Genomic DNA, 24557 nt, shown 5'->3' on the forward strand with positions numbered 1-24557 from the left:
GGTACCAACCTTGTCTGTCACTCCCTTGACATAGGGCATAAATGCCGGTCGTCTTGCAACATTCGGATGCTTCTTCGCAGGCTTTCGTCTCGGTTAAAAGTCGGCGTAAAAGTGACTGATGACAATCAAGTGCGGGTAGTTCGAAAAACTCGTACAGCTAGAAGATGTTGATACAACTCCCAGCCAGTCTACCCGTGACCACGGACGTAATGTCATGTCCGAAACGTCGGGTTAAATATAAAACGTAAGTTTTACGCGATTAAGTCCCGTTTTAATTTAATAATATGAGTGAAGATCGTGTTAGTTTAAATCAATTTATTAACCCCCGACGCAAAAACAACGGGGCGTTATACGTTTGACGTGTCTGGTTGTTTGTCTGTCTGTGTGTGTCTGTCTGTGGCATCGTAGCTCCCGAACGGATGAACCAATTTCGATTTCGTTTTTTTGTTTGAAAGCTGAGTTAGTCGGGAGTGTTCTTAGCCATGTTTCATGAAAAGCGGTCCGCTGTGACGGGGGCTTTTCAAAATTTTAATTTTTGAATTTTTTGATGACTGAAATAGCTACAGTCAACCAATTAGAATTCTACGACACTCTAGCACCCTGTCGTATTGACACAGTGCTTTATTTGCTATAGAAATCCGTTTGACTTTTACTGTCAAAGGGTTCTACAGTGGCCTAGGATAGGATTCAGATTGGTTGATGTACAGTTAGCAATACGACTCAACTACGCATAGGTACCTGAGAAAAACCGCACTCCCCAATAGTAAATATTATTTACTAGCTTTTGCCCGCGGCTTCGCTCGCATTAGAAAGAGACAAAAAGTAGCCTATGTCACTCTCCATCCCTTCAACTATCTCCACTTAAAAAATCACGTCAAGTCGTCGCTCCGTTTTGCCGTTAAAGACGGACAAACAAACAAACACACACACTTTCCCATTTATAATATTAGTATAGATTTATTTGTCTAGAGCATCTACCATTGAAAGTGATCAGAGCCCAAAAGGCAACAAAATTTTTTTTCGTGAAACGAGAAACTTATTCTACAACAACAAAAACTCATAATATGTAAAGGTTAGGTGAACTCGTGAACTTTATTTCACCTACTCCTATCCATTTTTTACGCATAACAATTCTAAATTTCTTTAATATTTAGACGCAACGGACTGAAAACTTCCGAAATTCAAACAGTGAACTGCAATGAAACAGTTTAACGAGTAGCCAACTGGATTGTAAATGCATATGGCGAGTGCTTAATACTGGGAGGTATTCTCATCCCACATTAGTTGTTCCACAGAGTTCTAGTACAGGATTATGAAGCATCATAATTAAATCTATATGTACGTTTATTATCAAAATTATATATGTACATGTATGGACTTATGTAGTAAGCACTCTAAGTTTACCTACTTTTTATCGCCACACATAGAGCGTTTTGATAGCGTAGCGTTAGCGGAGCGCAATGATAGCGGTGTTGACCTTCCGCTCGCAATTCGCGCGCATTCCGCTCGCAATCCGCGCTCGTTTGTTCCCGCCGGCGTCCGCTGGGCGCAAGTGGCGCAACGCCAGCGTTCGTCCGGCGCTCCGCTACCGCTCCGCTACCGCTCCGCTACCGCTCCGCTTACGCTCTCAAAACGCGCATGTTTGGCGGAGCTTTAAAAGTAAACAAAGGCGAACTTATCGCATTATTTTTAATAAGTAATAAACTTACTAAAGTTTTCATGAAGATACGTTTCATAAGGAAACTAACGCCCACGACGAACAGCGAAATTCTAAATTGAAAAACGAAAAAGCACAGGGTAATGGACGAGAGATAATGAAAGAAAAGCAATCATCTCAGCAGATTCCCTTTGTTCTGCCGGGAAGTTTCAATAAATAAGTTCGCAAAAAAGCTAAGGAAATTAATACTTTAAAAGAAAACGCGTACCTTTTTGTATCCGGCGAGTTTGAGCGCCCTCTGTAGTTTGGCGGCCCTCGTGGAGGACAGGTATACGATCGGCACAGCGTCCCCGGCCTCCAACTCGATATCGAAGTCGTTGACCGCCTCACAAAACTTATAATCCTCCAACTTTTTTGCCTCACTCTTCATTAATTGAGTGTCGTTACTTATCGCGTCTTTTAAAACTTGGTGCGCGGGGACGAAAAGAGGGTTCTCGTAGCTGCGATTATGAAGTTCGTCATTGTGATCGTCGATGTCACTGTCGTCGTCGGGAAACGTTATCAAGTAGTTGTCGTTAACAGGGCACTGTCCATCACTTGAGCTCTCTTCGATCACTACAGACTGACGGTTAGACTCGGTAGATGCTGCTGAATACGCGCTCCATCTCAATCCATTTCTAAACTGACCGCACTCCATTTCTACGAATCACTTGTCTGTCGTTTGCTTTGTAAACTATTTACGAGTATTCAGTACACATTGAAATGATGCGCTTTCAGTGAAAATAAAAATCGAATGACGACACGCTTCACAGATGTAAACAGTGGGCGTAGCCGGAATCCGATTTCAATCTGCAATATGTTAAACGCAGCACGCGCAGTTTTAAATACACACGTTTTTAAATCAGAGTTCGATTGTGTGGTTCGTGGCGTGTCACAGTGGTGTAACGTTTTGACTTTTGTAAAAAGGCCGCTGTCAAAATTTCACGGGCGGGCCAGTGTAATAAAGACAGGTGTAGAAAAGCGGCGTGAGATGGGTCGCTCGGCTGTGAGGTCACACCGACCTCTAATTATCTGATTTCAGGCTTCGGAAACAGCCGACTCGTATTTTTGGAGTGCGATATTTATTATTTTAACCAACGAATGTTAATTAACTACGTACGGTCGGATCCGCGGTTGTTTCTATAACCGCAAGTTTTAATTAACGGATTCGGTAGTGGGCTTTAATTATAATATTGTCCTATATAAAGGGAATCGGAAATAAATCCAGACGCAGACACGGCAAAACGCAAATGTCACGCAACAAAAGTGCGAGACTAGGGGTCGTTGAACCCGTACACTTGGCAAATTACAGCGTACTAATCTTCACCCGTGAAAATGACTGAACGCGAGGAGGTTAATATTCTCTGAGGATTTCCTGAGGAATATGATTTTCTTTATCGGTAAAATAGCGTTAGTTCATATCATTAAAAACCTACACAATTATGAGCGTTAACGATTAAGATTTAACTGTGATATTTATAAAGGCTATCATTTAATCTCCTAATCTAATTTATGACTTCCTAAAACCCCGGAACATAAAAAGTTTCGTTTAGCGTTTGACTTCAAAAAATATATTCTTAAGGTCTTTAAAGCATGACTTTTACATCTGTTTTAAATCCAATAAATTGTTGACAAACAGCAAGGGCTGCGGATGAAGCTTTTACGCTGTTTTAAATTCATTTTCAATGAGACACTTTTTCATTGTATATTTTTAACTGTATTTTTCATATTTCATAATATGTGAAGGTAAATGTCCGAAAACCATAATATTTAGTGTTGCACTATAGTACCAAGACTACCAAGAACACTGCATCATATCATTAACTTGACTACAATGATGTTCACAAACATCGGCGTTCTGGCTATTGTCCATCACCTCAAAGTTATCAAAACATTTGCAGAGGTCGACCAAACGCACTTTTTATGCAATAAAAGAGAACAATTTTAATCAATTTGAATAATTAATAAGTACGCCTTTAATTGTACTAAGTAATTTCTCAAGTTAAACTTTTTCTTACTGCTTCGTATTGCCCGTACAAAATTTTGTTCTTAGCGCCACTTAATTATTACTAAATACATTACATCCGATATAAACACAGTTTGGATGTACATAAAATATCAACTACAATAAGTAAGTTCTTCTGGTACCATTAAAACCGTACTTCATTTGTCTATTCAAGTCGACCGCACTTTTGTTTTAAAATTGTCTGAGCGCACACATTTTTTTTAAAACTTAAAGACCCAACAAAGAATTGGGAATTCCGGTATACGGCCACGACGCGTCGCACGCGCACTCTGAATCGCGACTGTTCTATATTTGAAATGAAGTGGGTTTAATAACATTGCGTATATTTTCACGTTTTTCTCTGACTTTGACGTGTGACTCAACCATTCATGTTTTTTTATGTGTCTGCTCTTTTGACGGTTTTCCTGTTGGTAGAAATGGGTTCTGACATGAGCGGGATCACGTTTATGGCAAATTATCCTGTCCATATTATATTTTGAAACGGGTAAGCTAAATAAATGCTGAGGTGAAATATTAGACATTTCCTGGGAACGTTTGTTTCGAAATCTCCTTACGATGGTATCTTCAAATACTTATTTAATCCAAATTCGTTGGTACCACATAGGTACATAAAACAGAACAACTCTACACTCAAGAAAATATTTAAAATCACTGCTGTTTGTATACTCTAAAATCCCTCTCGAATACAAACTAGAAAGAAACGCTGTAACGATTTAAGGTGAATAAATTTTATTAAAGAGTAACCGCGGCCTTGGCGTCGCTGATCTATTCAAAATCGCACACAAAAATCAAAGAAACTGTCCTTTTCTATTACATTGGCGCTACCGTTAGTGCGAAGAAAACGCAACAATCAGAGTCTGGATTAAAAGTATCTCGTCACAACTTAAAAGCGTAAAGACTTTAACCGGACGTACAATTTTAGACTTTTGTATCAAGAGCAAAAAGATTCAAATTAGAATAAGTTCCTTTGAGGACTTGCAGCTTTTCAAATTTGAGACTGCTGCATGACTGAATTTAAATAGCCGCGTCGAAACTCCGGTCGCGACGAAGTCTTGAATCAAGACTCTTGATACTTTGCCAAACAACATCTGCACCGAATGAAAACATTCTGCATACGTTTAACGCTCAACGGCTTCGAGAAAGGAAGTATCAAGCACTTTAGATTATCTTTGACGCATATGATTCAATACGATGAGAGATGCACGGATCTTATTTAGATTTTAAATATATTATTCTATTAAGGGCATTTTTAGAATTTGGGTCACCTCAATTTAGCGTAAGTTGTTAACAGAAATGAACTCGCTGTCAGTTTTGTGACGACAATTGAGCATAAAATCTGTCTAAAATTTACTTTTTTCACATTCTGAATGTAGATTATCGCTCAAAGTTTATGTAATTAACACAAAAACAATATTTTTATAGAAATTGTATGCTTAATTATCGTCACAAAACTGAGAGTGAGTTAATTTTTGTTGACAAATTACGCTAATTGTGGGGGGTCCCAAATTTTGAAAACGCCCTTAAATATCATTCAATATTGAATCTCAGGAATATTTAAATCTCATAGTAGATCGTTGTGATAAACGAATTACAATATTTTTAAAGCAAGTCATATTAGATTATGCGGATAAGGAAAAACATATCATATGTTACATAGGAAAATTGGCATGTACACTCGTACAGTTATTGTTTTCTGTAAGACCCCCAAAATTAAAAAGTACACTACAGTTTCAGTATCCAAGAGCAAAATGTTTTTCAAACACTCGTCGAAAAATTGTACCCCGTTTCAATCGATTGCTCCGACAATCAAAGGTAAGTAGTTCGTTAAAGGGCGCGCTGGCGCAGGCATATAAATATTGCCGAATCAAGACAAACGGCCACCTTACGCCCGAGAAAGAGGGACCTTACTAATTCACTGTGATCGTAAGAGACAAAGAGACACGCTGTAATTGCTGGGTACCTAGCCAACCACACAATCGTTTACGTTTCGTACCTAGCTCTCCCTATCGCTCTTTTGTAGTGGCGCGACAGAGGCAGACTGCGTTACGATAGCCACTTAGCGAAAATGATTGTCGCTTCGGCTATTAAGGCGCTGTTACGCTGGAAACACAATTCTCAGCAATTCACATACCATTGCAGCGTTTGCTCCATAGTTAGTTGGTGAGTATTGAACAAACGCGGCAGTGCTATGTGAATTGCTGGCAATTGTGTTGCACGTGTAACAGCACCGTAAGGCAGCGTTCCCACTTAAGCGTCGCGTGTCTCGGGGCGCGCAACGGACGTCTCCGCCACGCCGCCTGAATGTAATTCAAAAAACGTCTCCTCAGTACATTTTGTATAGGAAGGACGTAAGACGCGCCCCCAGGCGGCAGTACAAAATGTACTGAGGAGACGTTTTTTGAATTACATTCAGGCGGCGTGGCGCGGACGTCCGTTGCGCGCCTCAGGACATGCGTCTCTTAAGTGTGGCCGGTCCCTAAGGCAGCGTTCCCACTTAGCGTCGCGTGTCTCGGGGCGCGCAACGGACGTCTCCGCCACGCCGTGTGAATGTAATTCAAAAAACGGCGTGGCGGAGACGTCCGTTGCGCGCCCCGAGACATGCGTCTTATGAGTGTGGATGGTCCCTTAGGCTTGTAAGGGTCTCCCCAAAACTATCAACGCGGAATCGGCTTTCGCCGACCAAAAATCGCTCGTTAGTTAGTATGAACATGCGTAGTGCGTACGCATGCGGTTAGCGACGACGACATAAGCATCGTGGAATCGGCGGTATGATAATCATCCACCTTGAGTTGAAAGGTTTGGGGAAACCCTAAGGGCGGACCGGCAGATATATTATGTGCTATTCTATCGCAAAAGGGTCCTCATACTCATTACATAAAGTCCTTTTACGTATGGAAAGTGCACGGTAATTATAGTTTTAACGGAGAAGTGAGCAAATTTGCTGGAAATTTCGACGCCTTGAGTAAGGGCGGCAGCGAATAGTTTTCTACACGGCATAATTAAATTAAGCGTAAAATTTACGTACCCTAACGTACCATATCTGGTTCTATAGTTGCCCTAACGGTGAAAGTAACTTTTCGTATGCTAATGAACAATTTAACTGTCCTAAATATGAACACAAAGTTAATAAACTATTAGAATACAAGGGGTGCAATGATAATTGGTACAGTACTCGTATATTATTTTTGAGATACTTCATTATATCGACGCTGGAACGGCTAAATCTCTATTGGAAAGCCACAATAGCATCTACCTGGGAGGCAGACAGTTTTAGAGATTCAGATTCGCATTTGCGTGCACTACTTAATCAAGAGGTCCAATTTTAGGTCCATCAGCTTCCAGACAGTAGCGGTTAGGCTTCACTGCCAAATACTCCGGATCACGCGATTGCCGCACGCAATCTTTGCACGATATTTCCTTGTCTAAAGGATCCTGATGTGCCAACGGAAAGTTTAAAAAATTGCGAAATTTTCAACATAGGAAAAATTCTGAAGCTTTTCAATTTTGTCCATACAAAACACTGAAACTTTCCTCAAGTTTGTATGGAGGTTGAAACTTTCCATTTCATTAATTTAAATTACCTATATTTCTTGTCAAATTTTAATGAAATTTCCAAGAACTTGACTTGAACGGAACTTGCACATCAGTAATTCTTAAACTAACATGGATATTATGGATCTTTGTATTCAAAGTTTGTTTGAATTTCAGATATACAGAACCTTATTGAACTTGAAGAGCAAATGGACCCTTTAGAAATAGATAGCCACATTTGGTAAAATGGGCGAAATTTTGGAACACGATTGTGTAAAGCTGTGAATTAGCATAACACGGCTCCTTGTACGCATTTTTTGGCGGGTTTTTGGTTTGTTATTTAAATCTGAGTCACGGAGGCTAAAAATAACGTAATAACATAATAATGTAACCAAGGGTTAACTTTAAATAACGTGAATTGTGAAACGGGAAGACATAACACGTTTTCACTTTACGAATTTGTGGCAGTTATAAGCCCTGCATAATTAGGTACCCAAAAAACTGCAAATAACTGTGTTAAAGAAACATGGATTATATTCGTTTTCAATGAGATGCATTGCATATTTCAATAAATGCATTAATTTTTAGAACATTTATTTTTAGGTGGTGGTTTTGGTTTTCGGGAATTGATTACAAAAGGGGATAAATTCGTCATTGTACAGTCAAGTTATTAAATTCGACAAGAACGCCTAAAGTTGCTATGGCGGACGCTGTGAAAGCAATTGTCCTGCTGACACAGGTGAGATTTAATTTCGATATTTACTAGTAGTAGTGCCAAAGAGCCATGGAGCGCAGTATGCTAGGAGTAAAACGGATTGACAGAATCCGTAACTCTACGCCGCGCTCCAAAACAGGCATTACTGATGTTGGAGCTGAAATGGGACTGGGCCGGCCATGTCTGTCACATGCACCCACAGAGGTGGGAAAAAATTGCCACGGTCTGGGTGCCGCAAGACGGGCGAGGATCTGGCAGACCCAGGCGGAGATTGCGGGATGACCTAGACGCATATCTTAGCGACTGGCTAGAGATTGCTCAAGACCGTGACGGATGGAGATCCATGGGGGAGCCCTTTGTCCAGCAGTGGGACACCATGTAGGCTATTAATAATAATAATAATTTACTAGTAGAGGTATTGTCGCGCCACATTTTGACACGAGAGACAAAGCGTTCAAAAGGTTAACACAATTATCAGTTAGTAAACGATTAACTGAAAGCGTTAAAACAGCATCAATTTCACTAGAAAAACGAATCAATAAACGCCCTCGACTTGATCATCAATTTTAGCTCGTAAAAAGTGACGTCACCGTACCCGTACATATTTATGAACAGTACAAGTGATCTGCGATTGATGGCATAGCCATTCATCAAACGAAAAAAGCTGTCACCATATTATATGAGACTATCTACACACAGGCGACGCACGTTATAAAGACGCGGAACGGACGCCAGCGCCGCGCCGCCGGTGTAATTTAAAAAACGTGCGCGGTACGGTGGCGCGGTGGCGGCGCCGCGTCGCTTGAGGTGCGGCTTTCCTATGCAAAATGTACTGAGGAGACGTTTTTTAAATTTCACTTGGGCGGCGCAGCTCTGACGTCCGTTCCGCGTCTTACGACGTGCGTGTTGTTGGTTGCCGCTATAACTTTCAACTACAAAAGGCTCCTTTGAACTTTACAATCTGAAATTCACACAAACGTTATGGCCTAGTGGATAGTGGCCCTGCATGCTAAACCGCGGGCCAGGGTTCCGGGTTCAAATCCCGGTAAGGGCATTTATTTATGTCATGAGCACAGATGTTTGTTCTTGAGTCATGGAGGTTTTCTTTATGTATTAAAGGTGGTACATATATTATCGTTGTCAAGAGTACCCACAAGACAAGCCTTCTTGAGCTTACCGTGGGACTCAATAAATTTGTGTAATCAATGATGTCTATAAAATAAATAATATTTCTTCTGATAAATAAGGAACTTGTTGCATATGAAGCTCAAGAACCCCATTCTAAAGGAAAGCCACATATGAAGCGCAGTTCGTATTAAATATAGTTTCACTATTTCGTTCCAGTGATGTAAAACATCGGATTTTAATATTTCAAGAGCCAGTAAGTGGATGCTGAAAATAACAGATTTTTGAGCAAAAGCTCTTAATAAAAAACCGGCCAAGTGCGAGTCGGGCTCGCGCACAAAGGGTTCCGTAGCAGCAAATAAAAATTACAGTTAAATCAACCTATCTCAAAAACTATAAGAGATACTTTGATCAAACCAAAAATCGTTGAAAGAGTTAATTAGCATGCATCACCTCTATTTTTTTTAGAATTTTATACCCCGTAGTTATAAAAATAGAGGGGGGGGGACATACTTTTTACGACTTTGAGAGCTGATATCTCAAAAACCGTTCACTTTAAGAAAAATGTTTTTTAGAAAACTTTATATCATTTTAAAAGACCTTTCCATTGATACCCCACACGGGTATGTACATCGAAAAAAAAATTTTCATCCCTCAGTTACATGTATGGGGGGCCCACCCCCAATTCTTTTTTTTACTATTTAGTGTCATAATTTTGTAGCGGTTCATACAACACATATTCCCATCAAATTTCATCACTGTAGTACTTATAGTTTCCGAGTAAATCGGCTGTGACAGACGGACAGACGGACAGACGGACAGACGGACAGACGGACATGACGAAACTATAAGGGTTCCGTTTTTGCCATTTTGGCTACGGAACCCTAAAAAGTGAAGAGCGAAGCGAGTGGAATGTCAATTTTATTTGCAATACAGCTTGTACACTTGAAACCGTTTAATATTTTTGTTCAAAAGTTCAATTCATATTGCAATGTTTCGGAAAGGAATAACGCAGAATTTATTGCAATATTAATTTTGGTCATGTTCCGAGAAGCTGGCATGAAAAACAGAAAGAGTGCTGATAACATATATTGAATCAATATCATATATTGGATAATAAAATACAACAAGATTTAAATTCTACAAACAGAATCGAAAACCAGTAGTTATTATACCACTAGACTTAAAATTAAGGTACAGCGGGGCAAATCTTGACTGGGGGGCAAATGTAACTGGTCCATTTTTTTCCATGTTTTACAATGCTTGCATTGTTAAATAGAGTGCCCACCGGTTATATATGTTAGGCGCAGGCGTGGTCAGTGGATACCTGTAGAACTCAACATCATAGTGTAATAATGGAAAAAATGGATTAGTTAGAACTACCCCCCAGTCGAGACCCCAGGGGGCCGATTTTTGAATCTCGGCCATTCGATTTCGTGAAATTCGTTCAATAATATCTCCACTACTAGCTATTTAAATTCTACTAACAGAATCGAAAACGAGTGGTCATTACCACTACTTTTAAAATTACTAGCCGTCCTTTTTCAAAAATAGCATTACGTCGTTTTCCACAAACTTTCGAACGACGAATTCGTGCGTTCGTAATTCAAAAATCGATCCCCTGATCATGTACCACCTATATAAAATCTGTTTTGCGACTGAGACACCGTGATTATGCCTAAAAGTTAACATAGACAATAAACCTACATATAAAGTTCTTGATAGATTTAATAGATTAAATGTCCATAGAACTATAATTAAGTTTATGACTAAACATTTTATGTAAATAAGGGGGGATATACACGACAGAATGCGACCCGTCATCATACGTGACTTTCGCGGCATGTGGTGTTTTGTGTTCAGGCATTGGTTATACTGGAAGCTAGGCTAGTCTAGCCTTGTTATCTATGCAGCTTGAACGGGATTTGACTAATTCAATTTCAATTAAATATTATGTTTATAAACAAGAGTAAAAATTGTACTTGCACTTTTAATTCTTAATTCTCTGCTATAACCAGTGAAAAAAATTAATTTTGGGTTAAAAATCGAAATAAGATGTCGTATATTAAAGAAAAACCGGTCAAGTGCGAGTCGGACTCGCTCACCGAGGGTTCCGTACAAACTTTCAATAGTTGAATCATCAAAATGTTATTCATAGAACTCTACAGATTTGACTAAATCCCTCAAGACTCAATTTCCCACATAACAAGTAATATTTTAATATACAATTTTATTGTTAGACAACGTCCAAATAAAATCAAGACTATTTGACTTCAATAGTTTACGACTTACGACATGTCGCAAGGACGCTCCTGAACCGACCTCATTATACCAGGAAAAACGCGATGTAGGAAATGAGCGTTCAACGTACAGCGACATCTATCGGCAAATTGAGTAAACTAATGCGCGCGAGCTAGTATGGAAGATGATTTTTATAGAATAATTGTTTATTGCGTTAACCGATTTTAACCATTTTGCCTCTATTTGAAAGCAGGTAATTTCATTATTATTTTGTTAAAAAATACAGGTACAATAAACACCTGCAAGGGTGTTGAAATTGAAAATGTAAATCTGAAAGGTTTTTTATAAATTAAAAAAAAAGTTTTCAAGATACGTGTACGATTTTATTTTTTCTGTAATATTCATTGTAATAGCCATGTTTGGTGAAAATTTCATAAATTTATGTTGGTAAACTTCGGAGATAAGGGGGGGAACGGTATTTTTTTTTACATTTTCCTTCAAAAAACATTTTTTTTCCACAACCAAAAAATTATAAAAAATTGTTTTGATATGCACAGTTTGAGCTCTTTCTAACGATACCCCACTTGACCTAGTTACTTGAAATTTTCAGTTTGACCCCCTTTCATTTTGGCCATTTTCTATCATTTATATTAATTAATTAAAAAAAAAAATTCTTTCAACTTGTAGAGGTTCACAATGTTTATAACTATTCCAAATTTCATATCGATATCATAAGTAGTTCTCGAGATATTTAACAATGTGACAGACGGACAGACAGACGGACAGAGTCGCACCATAAGGGTTCCTGTTGTACCTTTTTGGTACGGAACCCTAAAAATGACGGACACCACCAGTGGCGAAGGCCGCATTCGAACCGGCGTCTTTAGCAATCGGGGTTTAGAAATCCGTCACGGGTGACGGGGTGGCCTAGGGGTTCATGGCGTTAACCCGGATTGCTACATTAATTTATATATAGTACATACATTTTAATTTATATATAGTAGTGTGACTACTTAAAAACCAAAATCAAAATATTTGTTAAAATAATTTGATTTGTTCCCATAGTTGCGTAATTTTGGGTTGTTTTACCACAGTGTACCGATAGCCACTTGCAGTCTTCATCATCAAGATCTATGTCATCCTGATATTGCGGTAGCTTTACAAATGTATTGCAAAATTTTGATTTTAGTTTCAGTACATAAGGCAACACTGACGTCGCAACAGTAAAGCAGCTACAGTTGACATTCCGCGAAATTTCAAATTCGCGGAATGTCAACTGTAGTCATTCGCGTTTCAAATTTAACGCAAGCGAAGCCGCGGGCAAAAGCTAGTCTTGAATAAAGTACAGCGACATCTATCGGCAAATTGAGTAAACTAATGCGCGCGAGCTAGTATGGAAGATGATTTTTATAGAATAATTGTTTATTGCGTTAACCGATTTTAACCATTTTGCCTCTATTTGAAAGCAGGTAATTTCATTATTATTTTGTTAAAAAATACAGGTACAATAAACACCTGCAAGGGTGTTGAAATTGAAAATGTAAATCTGAAAGGTTTTTTATAAATTAAAAAAAAAGTTTTCAAGATACGTGTACGATTTTATTTTTTCTGTAATATTCATTGTAATAGCCATGTTTGGTGAAAATTTCATAAATTTATGTTGGTAAACTTCGGAGATAAGGGGGGGAACGGTATTTTTTTTTACATTTTCCTTCAAAAAACATTTTTTTTCCACAACCAAAAAATTATAAAAAATTGTTTTGATATGCACAGTTTGAGCTCTTTCTAACGATACCCCACTTGACCTAGTTACTTGAAATTTTCAGTTTGACCCCCTTTCATTTTGGCCATTTTCTATCATTTATATTAATTAATTAAAAAAAAAATTCTTTCAACTTGTAGAGGTTCACAATGTTTATAACTATTCCAAATTTCATATCGATATCATAAGTAGTTCTCGAGATATTTAACAATGTGACAGACGGACAGACAGACGGACAGAGTCGCACCATAAGGGTTCCTGTTGTACCTTTTTGGTACGGAACCCTAAAAATGACGGACACCACCAGTGGCGAAGGCCGCATTCGAACCGGCGTCTTTAGCAATCGGGGTTTAGAAATCCGTCACGGGTGACGGGGTGGCCTAGGGGTTCATGGCGTTAACCCGGATTGCTACATTAATTTATATATAGTACATACATTTTAATTTATATATAGTAGTGTGACTACTTAAAAACCAAAATCAAAATATTTGTTAAAATAATTTGATTTGTTCCCATAGTTGCGTAATTTTGGGTTGTTTTACCACAGTGTACCGATAGCCACTTGCAGTCTTCATCATCAAGATCTATGTCATCCTGATATTGCGGTAGCTTTACAAATGTATTGCAAAATTTTGATTTTAGTTTCAGTACATAAGGCAACACTGACGTCGCAACAGTAAAGCAGCTACAGTTGACATTCCGCGAAATTTCAAATTCGCGGAATGTCAACTGTAGTCATTCGCGTTTCAAATTTAACGCAAGCGAAGCCGCGGGCAAAAGCTAGTCTTGAATAAATTGTATTTATGATACATCACTTTAAATTAGCAAGAGCATTTTTGGTGTGTCGCTTGAAAGTGGTGTTGACCAAAGAAGGAAAAATGTTGCCACACGCAGGAGGCGAAAATATTACATAATAGGATCGAGTATTATAGAGAGTTACTGTCAAAGTAAAATGTGTAATCACAGTGCCCAGACCATCTCTCGACACAAGCTTAAAACTTTTGAACCTCAGTTTTGACAATTTGGCCCATATTCTTTGCTTGATATGTGTTAAAATGTCAAATATTAATATTAGCGCCATCTAGCCGAGCGTTCCCCAAACGTGTATCGCCATCTAGGTCGCCGTACCCTTTTCGGTATGGTTTTGAGGTACGTTTTTTTCTTAGACTTTATCTGTCTATACAGAGTTACATATGTCTGTGATATTACTAATAAAAGTCCCCTTTACAAGCTAGGAGTTTTGTTCAGTATGTTTCATAAAGCTTCGCTCTTATGTGTGCCGAAACCTTTATTCTTTATACCCGTGAATATTTCACCTTACTAAATTCCTCAGTGGATGTTTTGGTCTGAGGACAACATTCTCCACAAACGCGTTTAATTAATTAAATATTTAAATTAGACATTATTGAAATGTCCCAATTTTTAATTAAGGTAAAAGCTCCTATGCGACATAATAGGTACGATCAGCTGCAAAAGTGCATGGACAAATTTACCATGCACTTTTGCAGCTGATAGTTCATTGAAAACTAGACTCGGTTCATGCTAAGTTGCTTCAGCAATGTTGATTGGATATATATAACATATTTACAGTAAAAAAATATGTTTAATAGCATCCACTTCACCACCACACTACCATTCCCTTCTATGGTAAAACTATAACACTTCATATATTCGCTATTCATGTCAACATCCCTATTAATATCAATATAAAATATGCTAAATAACTACTACATATAACTAGTGCTGTTCCACGTTCGACAGCGCTGTCAATAATTACAGCGAACACGAACCGTTATCGACTGGCGTTTTAATCACTATTGTCACATAGAATGTAATATATAGAAACGGAACTTACAAAAGCACGAAAATTACACTGTAGGTAGGGGGGATGGGGGCAAGACGGGGTGGCGGGCAAGGCAGGGTAGCGGCTATATATGACGATAGATCCAACAAATGAAATTGCTGCTAACGCATGACGATGTGCCACAGTAATCGGCGAGTAAAAATATGTCGTCCACTATTTAATTTTGGTTTAGTTTAATTGGGCTTCAAACCTTAAGTACGCCATATTATTAGATTAAAACGGGACTTTTAACTAAACGACAATTTAATTCAATTGAATTAAGAATAAGAATAAAGAATAAGAAATTTATTTGCTAGAATACTTATAACTAAGGTACAGATGTTCGTGTAAGAAGACAAGTAAAAGTATTCAGTCATCGTCATGACGACATGCAAATGTTTCTTAAAACTAAGTATTAAATTTATTAATTATACAAAATATATAACTAATATTAAAAAATTACAAAATTAAAATCTACACATTCAACAACAATAATAATTAACTTCATTCCATTGTTATATAAATATAAAAGTATGTCAACGACTAAATATAATTAAAAGAGTTATTCTCACGTAAATCACAATTATTATTATTCAATGTTTCAATATGTTTTAAAATTACAATTAAAAAAATTCAAATTAATTTATAAAATTCAATATATTATTACTAGGATGTAAAAATAAAAATTATAAAATAAAACAATATTCCATTCAGTCACTTCCGTTCATTCGTTCATGCTTCCTTCCCGTTCCACTACCATCCATCCCTCATTCATTCCACGATATTGGCGGTAGCCACACATACTTTTGAAGTTGGCTCCTTCTTCATTTTTATCCTCCATTTTGTAAAATTATCATTAAAATAAAAATTAATTTTAACTTACAAATCGAGATTTTGTGAACCCAGAAATGGCTGATCGTGCTACAAAAGACTGTCTTCAAGTGTTCGTCGAGACTACAGGGTAAGTCATTAATCTTTTTTACTTTATAACGATACTTGGATCTTTGTAGATTTAAAAGATGAGAGTACCCGTTGATTACTAAAAAATAATTATACTATATGTGAAATAAATGAAATTAACTATGTATTCTCTTGTTACAGGACGAGAAACCGGGTGAAATAGACAGCCAACATGTACCCCTGCCGGACCAGAAGATGCACGAGGGTGATTTTATTGCGCCATTCGCTTACTAAAGTCAGTATATTCTTGTACACTATAGAAACAGTGCTCCAAGAGAAAACTAGTCAAGTTCTTTTTAAATTGCGTACCATTCAAAAGTTTTATACTATTTGGCAAGGCATTATATAGAGTTATGCACATATTATATGCGTTCTTTTTGTAAATGGCTAAGTGGCATCGAGGTTGGTATAAAAGATTTAGATATTGTGATCTCTGGCTGCAAAAAAATTCTGACCTCATTTTAAATAAATCTGGGCGGGTTTTTACAAGTATACAAGCTTTTTTTATATACATGCATGGCAGAGGCAATATATTTGATTTCTTAAAGAGCGGCTGACAATGATCATCAAACCACGCATTCATGATTGCACGGACACAACTTTTTTGTAATATTAAGGCTCTGTCGACATCCACCGAATTACCCCACAGTAATAGCCCGTAATTGAGCAATTTTTAATTTAATTAAATAATATGAGTGAAGACCGTGTTAGCTTAAGTACCCCGTCATACTGCGTGATAAATTATAGCTTTATTTAACAAGGATCATTTATCTCATAGCAAAAGGGTTATGGCATTGTATATTCCGTATTAAACATTAATATGTCTTAAAATGTTATCAGGCTCTACATATACATAAGCAAGAGTATTGTATCTAAGAGCCTAGTTACTGGAAAATCAATCTTCTGAAATAACTTTCACTAGACTACAAAAGAAGTACATGTAAGGGACCGGCCATATCAGAGCGTCGCGTGTCTCGGGGCGCGCAACGGACGTCCGCGCCACGACACCTGAGTGTAATTCAAAAAACGTCTCCTCAGTACATTTTGTATAGGAAGGACGTAAGACGCGCCCCAGGTGGCGACGCTTAAGTGGGAACGCTGGCTAATGCTAACCTAAGGACGAAGAGTGTCTCGAAATACAGTCATAGGTTTGTTTATCAGGCGACACTATCCCTTAAGCCTCCGCCACACATAAAGCGTTTTGATAGCGTAGCGTTAGCGGATCGCATAGCGGTGCGCCGGACGAACGCTGGCGTTCCGCTCGCAATCCGCGCGCATTCCGCTCTAATTCGCGCTCGTTAGTTCCTGCCGGCGTCCGCTGGGCGCAACGCCAGCGTTAGTCCGGCGCACCGCTATTAATGCGCTCAGGTGACGCTCCGCTAACCCTCCGCCTACGCTCTCAAAACGCGCATGTGTGGTCGAGCTTTTAGTTCATCATAACGCTTCGCATGCTTTTAATGCAAGAAAGAAATTTCTTTGATAAACCCAATTCTATTTTCCTAATTGATATAAAAGTTAGTCGTTAAACTCGTTAAGTTTATTATTTTGTCATCTTTTGGAATGTTACTACAAAAGAAAAATAGTTTGCCTTCTGTAGAATATGTTTTCTGTTTCCTTCAGTCAATGACGCGATAGAATCGGCCGGTATCTGTTAGATCAGAAATCGTAATATTTTGATAGGTTATTTTAACAGTTTGTGTACTATTTTTGAGATTGAGTTAATTAAAAAGTGCAGTTAAATAGATACCTACTGTAAACGGGTAGGTTATTACGAGCTGGATTTTAAGTTATATGATTTTAAGGGCCTATTTACGCAGAGCATTTCATTTCATCTTAAAATAAAATTAATTAATTAATTAAAGAGCAAACCCGCAAGCTAGTTTCATTACGAATACATTGCGGTATTTTGTGTGCTGACTATGTAACCTCATCAGTCCGCAATGTAGCTAACATCGCATGTCAGTTCGCGCGTCGTGTAAATTAGCCTGGCCCTAAGATTTACAAAAATCCGGCTTAATAAAGCGACATTTTAAAATAACATTCTGTACATGTAAAATGGTGCAAAAAAGAATATTTACTTACTTACTTACTAGGTTACATTAAGATCGGGATAAAAAGGGCCTACTTGGGAAGACCGAATGGACGTCGTCCTGCTGGTCACCCAAAATATCGTTGGGCGGATAGAATGGAGACTGGAGGTTGACCTCCGTGAGCTCGGCGTCGGCGAAAGCTGACGCGATACCGCTCAAGACCGAGCGAAGTGGCGTGCTCTTGTGTTGGGGGACTTGGAGGCCAAAACTTGTTTTGGGTTATCGCGCCAGCCAAGTAAGTACATTTGTGTGTACCGTCGTCTGACTCACGCCAGCTTCCACATGATATAACCAAGTTAGCGATGAAACCCGGCAAATTGGCGTATTCACGCCGCGCTATTCAAAATCACTCGTCGTCAAACGTCGCAATTAGTTCACACCGTATAACTCGGTTATCGACGCTGATAGGGTTAACAGTGGGACCTGTGTGGACAATATGTTTTGAATATAAAGTCTAACCAGGAATATATTATGACTACAAATCAAACTGAGTCGACTGGGGGGCAAATGTTAATGGTCCATTTTTGCCATGTTTTAGGGACCGGCCACACTTAAGAGACGCATGTCCTGAGGTGCGGAACGAACGTCCGCGCCACGCCGCCTGAATGTACCTAATTCAAAAAACGTCTCCTCAGTACATTTTGTATAGAAAGGACGTAAGACGCCCCCCAGGTGGCGTGGCGGCGGCGTGGCGTGGCATTTTTTCCATTATTACACTATCATATGATAGTGTAATAATGGAAAAAATGGATTAGTTACAATCAAATGGCCCCCCAGTCGAGATTTTCCCGCTGTACCTTATACTATTTTCCATCTCAAATGAGTTTGGTTACACTTTCAGAAATTCTGAATTACGCATTATGTTCGCTAAATATTCTAACTAAATTATATGTTTGCGTAAATTAAAGAAAAATATAATAAGTAAAAACTGTATATTGTCGTAATGGAAAATGGTGCCACGATGACGTCACATACCGTCATCGAGGGATATCTACAATCGATGACCAACTCGTATAGGTTACCAATCACAATTAGCAAGTAATTTGTGAATGAGCTTTGGCTGCGGCCTGTAGCCAAACTGGTCGCAATGCAAATAGTATACCAATCAGGGTAACGGTGACAGCATTGAATTATGTACGTGAGTAAACAATGCAGATGTACGAGATGGATTCACTGAAACAGAGATAGACTGCAAATTCTATTATTGGGAATGTGTCTGGTAGCAATCTCACTTCATTGCATAGAAAAAATGTGTGAAAATCTCGCAGGCATCCATGGCTCTGTTGGTCAGAGCGATTCTACGGGTGTTTAAAACAGGCACAGGTCACAGGTTCGATTGCTGCCGGAGGTGTGAATTTTTTAATTTATCCTTTGATTAACAAATAAGTCAAAGTTCACCGATATCTTACTGCCGCACCTATACCTCAGGAATGCTTTTGTACCTACTCAACACTGTCATACCCTTATTGCATAGAGGTATTTTTTTTTTATGAAATGAAAATGATTTAGTTTGATAGGTTAAAAACCAGGCTAGTACGAAAAAAATATGTAACAATTACATTTTGCATAATATTATAGTAATTGAGCCTGTATAGTTACGTCCCACTCCCACTGCTGGCTAAAGGCCAAGGAAACTTGCACATACCTCTATTTCCGAAGAAAGTGATAAAGCATCGGGACTATAGCCCTCTCAGTGCGTTATCGAATCGCATAATGTGAAAACGCACTGAGAGGGCTATAGTCCCAATGTATTATTACTTTCTTCGGAAATATGTGCAAGTTTCCTCGCGCTGTTTTCTTGCACAGAAAAGTTTACATTTCATATACCTATTCATGAAAATTTTTATCATAATAAGGTTTACTGTGTGCAAAGTGAAAATTAACGACCTGAACATAATGCAAAAGATATATTTACGCACTGAATGTGTAGTCTGGTGACATTAAACCCGTGCTGAATTTTAAGTATTCTACTTAAATGTGTAAGTCCCTCTCATTTTAATATCCAGATGGGTGTCAAGGATCATTAACATAGCTTTACGACATACGTGCTGATATTTTATGTCCTGGATTTAAATAGACTCATTAAAATATTAATTTTAATGAAGTATCAAGTATAGTACATTACGATACAAGTGCGTAAAAAAGGAAGTTCGAAACGAGTGGCGATAAATTAAAACACGACCGAAGGTAGTGTTTTAAATCGACACGAGTTACGAATTTCCTTTTCGCGCGAGTATCGTTCGACGTTTTTCAGTACAGATGGCCATCCGAAGTTTCGACCTGGCATATAATGAACCACTTCTCGTACTAGTGCGTAAAAAAAACAAAATCTGTACTGAAATAGTACATTTCGTAATAAGTGCGAGAAGTATGTCATTACTTCACGAGTCCCGAGACATTTTGCCACGAGCGGCACGCGAGTGGCAAATCTCGGGACGAGTGAAGAATGACATTCTCGCACGTGTGACGAACGACGTTTTTTAATACAGTTGCGAAAAAACACTACTACTTACTTACAACGAAATAAAACAATCCGAACTATCAATTTTCCCATGGACATTGACGGATTATTTGACAATTCAAAGGCGTATTTTTGAAGCTTTTAAACTTGCGTGCATATTTTCGAGTTTGCTATCCATCTACCTATAACATAATTTATTTCATTGGGTGCCATAAAAACATAAACATTTACGATTTGGGACGATTGTTTAATGTAAAACTACATTTTAATTTCATCGATCCATTTATGCCCCGACGTATTGCAAATAACGTAAAATAATTATGACAAATCGCGTAACATATTGAGGTTTTTTGAACGTGCATTAAGTTAAAACATGGTAGACGCCTCTACTTTGACAGTAGAAGGCGCGTTTCGTTCCAATCATGTTCTGTTTACACGACTCATTATGACTGATTTTTCAAAGTATAAACCATTTTATAAATTATGTTTAGTATGACTAAAAGTAAACAATTACATATGAAATATTAACGTTTTAAATATTAATCACTTAATAGTATGTTTATAGTTTTATTCTGTCTTAGTAAACTAGACTAATATGAAAACAGCTCGGTAAGTAGTCGTAAAATGGAACGTATAAACTTTTTACGCACTAGTTCGTAAAATACAACTTTTCGCACGCTAAACAGCCAAAAAACGGGCACTTTTTGAGCAACTGTATTAAAAAAATATTTTTGCTTTATAATCAAATTGAAATGACATTTGATTGAATTTACTTGCAATATGCAATAATTCACGCGTCGAATATCAAAGTTCCGACTTCCGAATATTCGAAATTGGTAATTTTTCCATTAAAAGTTTATTACGTTTGGAAAAGGTCTAATAACTTTAAAAGTAGTCCAGTTATTTTCCCATTTATTTCAAACTGTCATCAATAATTTTAATTTTTGCATGAAAGTTTAAAACGTTCATTGATTATAATCAAAAATTTTCCAACTCCCTCTCGCTTGAACTCGCTTGAAGTGTTCACATTATTGAGTCATCTTCTTAAACATAGCGTTTTCCCCACCCTTTAAACCTTTATATTTAGTGCCAGGGTTCGCTTTCCGACTCAACCTTATAATATGTACTTAGTCCGTTCTTCAATTATTAACTTGAGTAGTTTCTTGTAAATACCATGGGTGATAAGTGGCGCGCCGAATTTTTTGCCGGTCCCGTAGTGGACTGAAATCACCTCGAGGATGAGGCGTAGGGTTAGAGCCGGCGTAGCTTTATTTGACGATCAAATGCGCATTGTAATATGCCTACTTGAAAAATAAATATTTCATTTTACCAAAAAACGTAATTCATCGAAAATTCTACGGACCGTTAAAATAGCTGTAACTATGTGAAATGTTTCGGCAAAGAAATCCCAAGCTTCACGCTCGAAACGCTAACCGATACGGGCATAATAAATACTTGAGCCGGCATAAGGGTGCCTTCAGATTATCTTAAACGGGATACCGCGGCCGTCCGACCTATCGGAGATGTTTACGATAGTGATGAATGTTTGTACATACGGGAAATACAGTTTCCCGGTTCTGAGATCGGATGGGACACTCACAAGCAAATAACATCGCTGAAAAAGAAGGCCGTAAAAACATCAGCGTGCGTAGCCGAATGCACAAACGCTCACGAAACGCTCATGAAACGAAACGCTCGTAGATGTCTACCTCTATCGCTCTTGCATATTGTCGTGACAGAGCCAGACTGCCTTTCGCGGCGTTTCGTTTTCGTTTCGCGTCATAGAAATGCAATTCGGCTACGGGGCCTTACTACGTCACACTGAGTGTGTGAGATATTTATGCAGCCTGCTTTTTGTACGACGTTGTTTACCGGTGACTGGACTAGCTAAACAAGTCGAGCCTTACGCAGAGCCTTCTCTCACTTCTCTGTGACATTATGTTTGTGAGTTCTGGTGCCGTAGCCGAATGGCACAAACGCTCACGAAACGCTCACGAAATGAAACCCTCGTAGATATCTATCTCTATCGCTCTTGCGTATTGGGGCGACAAAGCCCGACTACCTTTCGCGGCGTTTCGTTTTCGTTTCGCGTCGCAGAAATGCCATTCGGCTACGGCACCTGGCTCTGTCGTACACGGGAAAATATTATATTAAGTTTGATACATCGATAACGATAACCGTTACTAAATGTATAATGTGTGAAAGGGCTCTTACATAAGAACATTTCATTAAGTATGAATTATGTCGTCTGGTGCGTGTATAGTGGTCATAAATAAATATAAACAGTATATGCCGTTGGGTACAGTTATGTATAAATAAATAAACTCAATGATACAAGCATTAAGTCTCATAACATAATGAATAGATAGGTATGTACTTGTACGTCATGGATGGGGCTAGGTAGATCTGTGTAAAGTGTCTCCAATATTTATTTTTATTTATTTATTTAAACACAGGTACCTACTGATAGTGCAACGATAACCGATGTGAAAGGGCCCCAGACATAGGTACAGTCAGCCAAATGGAACCCTAGGCCACTCTACAATCATGTCAAAATGACAAGCAGTAAGAGGTTTCTTAAAATTTGATTTATAACGTCACTATGACATAGTTCTACAGTGGCCTAGGGTTCCAATTGGTTGACGGTACATAAGACCGAGTAGAAGTGTCGTCTGTGTGTGTATCGGGGTCAACTACACCGTTATGATGTTTATGCGATGGTCGCGATACTAGCACAGCCGGATGGGGACAGATGGATCATGGAGATTTAGTGTTATGTATTTGATTTGTAGCATACAAAGCTGGAGAACTAAAATAATATAAAATAATCGATGGAATCAGGCGTTACTTTGCGGAAATCCATGTCAGGACGTAAGGCAGCGTCCCCACTTAGGCGTCGCGTGTCTCGCCGCCTGGGGGCGCGTCTTACGTCCTTCCTATACAAAATGTACTGAGGAGACGTTTTTTGAATTACATTCAGGTGGCGTGGCGCGGACGTCCGTTGCGCGCCCCGAGACACGCAACGCTTAAGTGGGAACGCTGGCTAAGACTGCGGGGTCGCCTAGACTGTCATTGACGGGTTAGAAGTAGGGTAGGGTTAACTGGCACACACAATGTAAACAAGTATGCTTGCGCCTAGATCGCGATGCTAGATTGCCTACATGCAGGCCAGCAGCAGGAATCAGGCCAGGAATCTTAGTGTTTTTATCTTCTCCAACCTACCAATACCATTCCTACTAACTGCAAATACATACAATACAAATATTCTTTATTGCTTACCCATATCCCATATTACGAGATCATGACAACAAAAATTAAACACATAACTTTAACTAAGTATATTAATTATGTATCGATGTGTTGGTATGTCGGTATCAATATAGAGTTGAGGTTAAGCATACAACATAAATATGAACCATGTACATATTACATGGTACATATTAGCATTTATACAGTTGAAAGAGTTCTAATCTTTTTGTACACGTAGCAACTTCTAAAGCCAAATGAAACAAACATCCAGCTACAAGAAAAATGTTTCATTGATGTAGAACTTTAGTTGGAACTGTACGTAATAGTTACATACGAGCATACGAGATATGTATACCTCTAATCGAGCCACGCTCGACACCAAAATTGGTAAAGACTTTGCAAAAAGGGATGTTTTGTCTGTTGCTAGTTGAATACAGTTTTCGTAAGACTGAATTTCATAATTGCCTCACATGAGTATATTACGTATACAGCTTTACCTAATTAATATAATATTACATGTGTTTCGTCGGAGAAAATACTAAGAAACAGTGTGATCATAATACTCGGTAAATACAATTTCGCATATTGTCTCATAATAAATGTAAGAAGGTAAATTATAATTAAGACGTCATCTGTATAACACATCAAATTATTTTATTGAATATTTTTCGATTTGTTCTTTTTTTCAAGTAGTCACACTACTATAAATAAATTATATATTTAAATAGATATCATACACGAAAGAAAAAACGACAGGGCCCACTGGCGGTCGAGCTGGGAATCGAACCGCATTATATAGCATTGTCAGCCGCGTAAGCTGAAGACCCGGGTTCGATTCCCGGCTCGGCTGCCAGTGGG

The 24557-nt window shown here is 38.4% G+C and overlaps 1 protein-coding gene across 5 annotated transcripts in view; it reads right to left on the minus strand.

Annotated features, from left to right (window-relative positions):
- The window catches only part of LOC125235409 (apoptosis-stimulating of p53 protein 2), a 629684-nt gene that overhangs the window by 350785 nt on the left and 254342 nt on the right, over window positions 1–24557 (minus strand). The window contains exons 1-2 of one of the 5 annotated variants that reach the window (XM_048141961.1): window positions 3845–3964; window positions 1926–2427 (exon numbers count right to left, since the gene is read on the minus strand). The exons of 3 other annotated variants lie outside the window; for them this stretch is intronic. In XM_048141961.1, coding sequence (XP_047997918.1) covers window positions 1926–2354 — 429 coding nt within the window. In that variant the 5' untranslated portion in view covers window positions 2355–2427; window positions 3845–3964. Of the gene's footprint in view, window positions 1–1925; window positions 3188–3844; window positions 3965–24557 lie in introns of those variants that run through there. One more of the 5 variants, XM_048141960.1, reaches the window with a different exon arrangement.

This window comes from Leguminivora glycinivorella, chromosome 17 (genome assembly GCF_023078275.1).
Source record: "Leguminivora glycinivorella isolate SPB_JAAS2020 chromosome 17, LegGlyc_1.1, whole genome shotgun sequence".
Taxonomy (NCBI): Eukaryota; Metazoa; Arthropoda; class Insecta; order Lepidoptera; family Tortricidae; genus Leguminivora; species Leguminivora glycinivorella.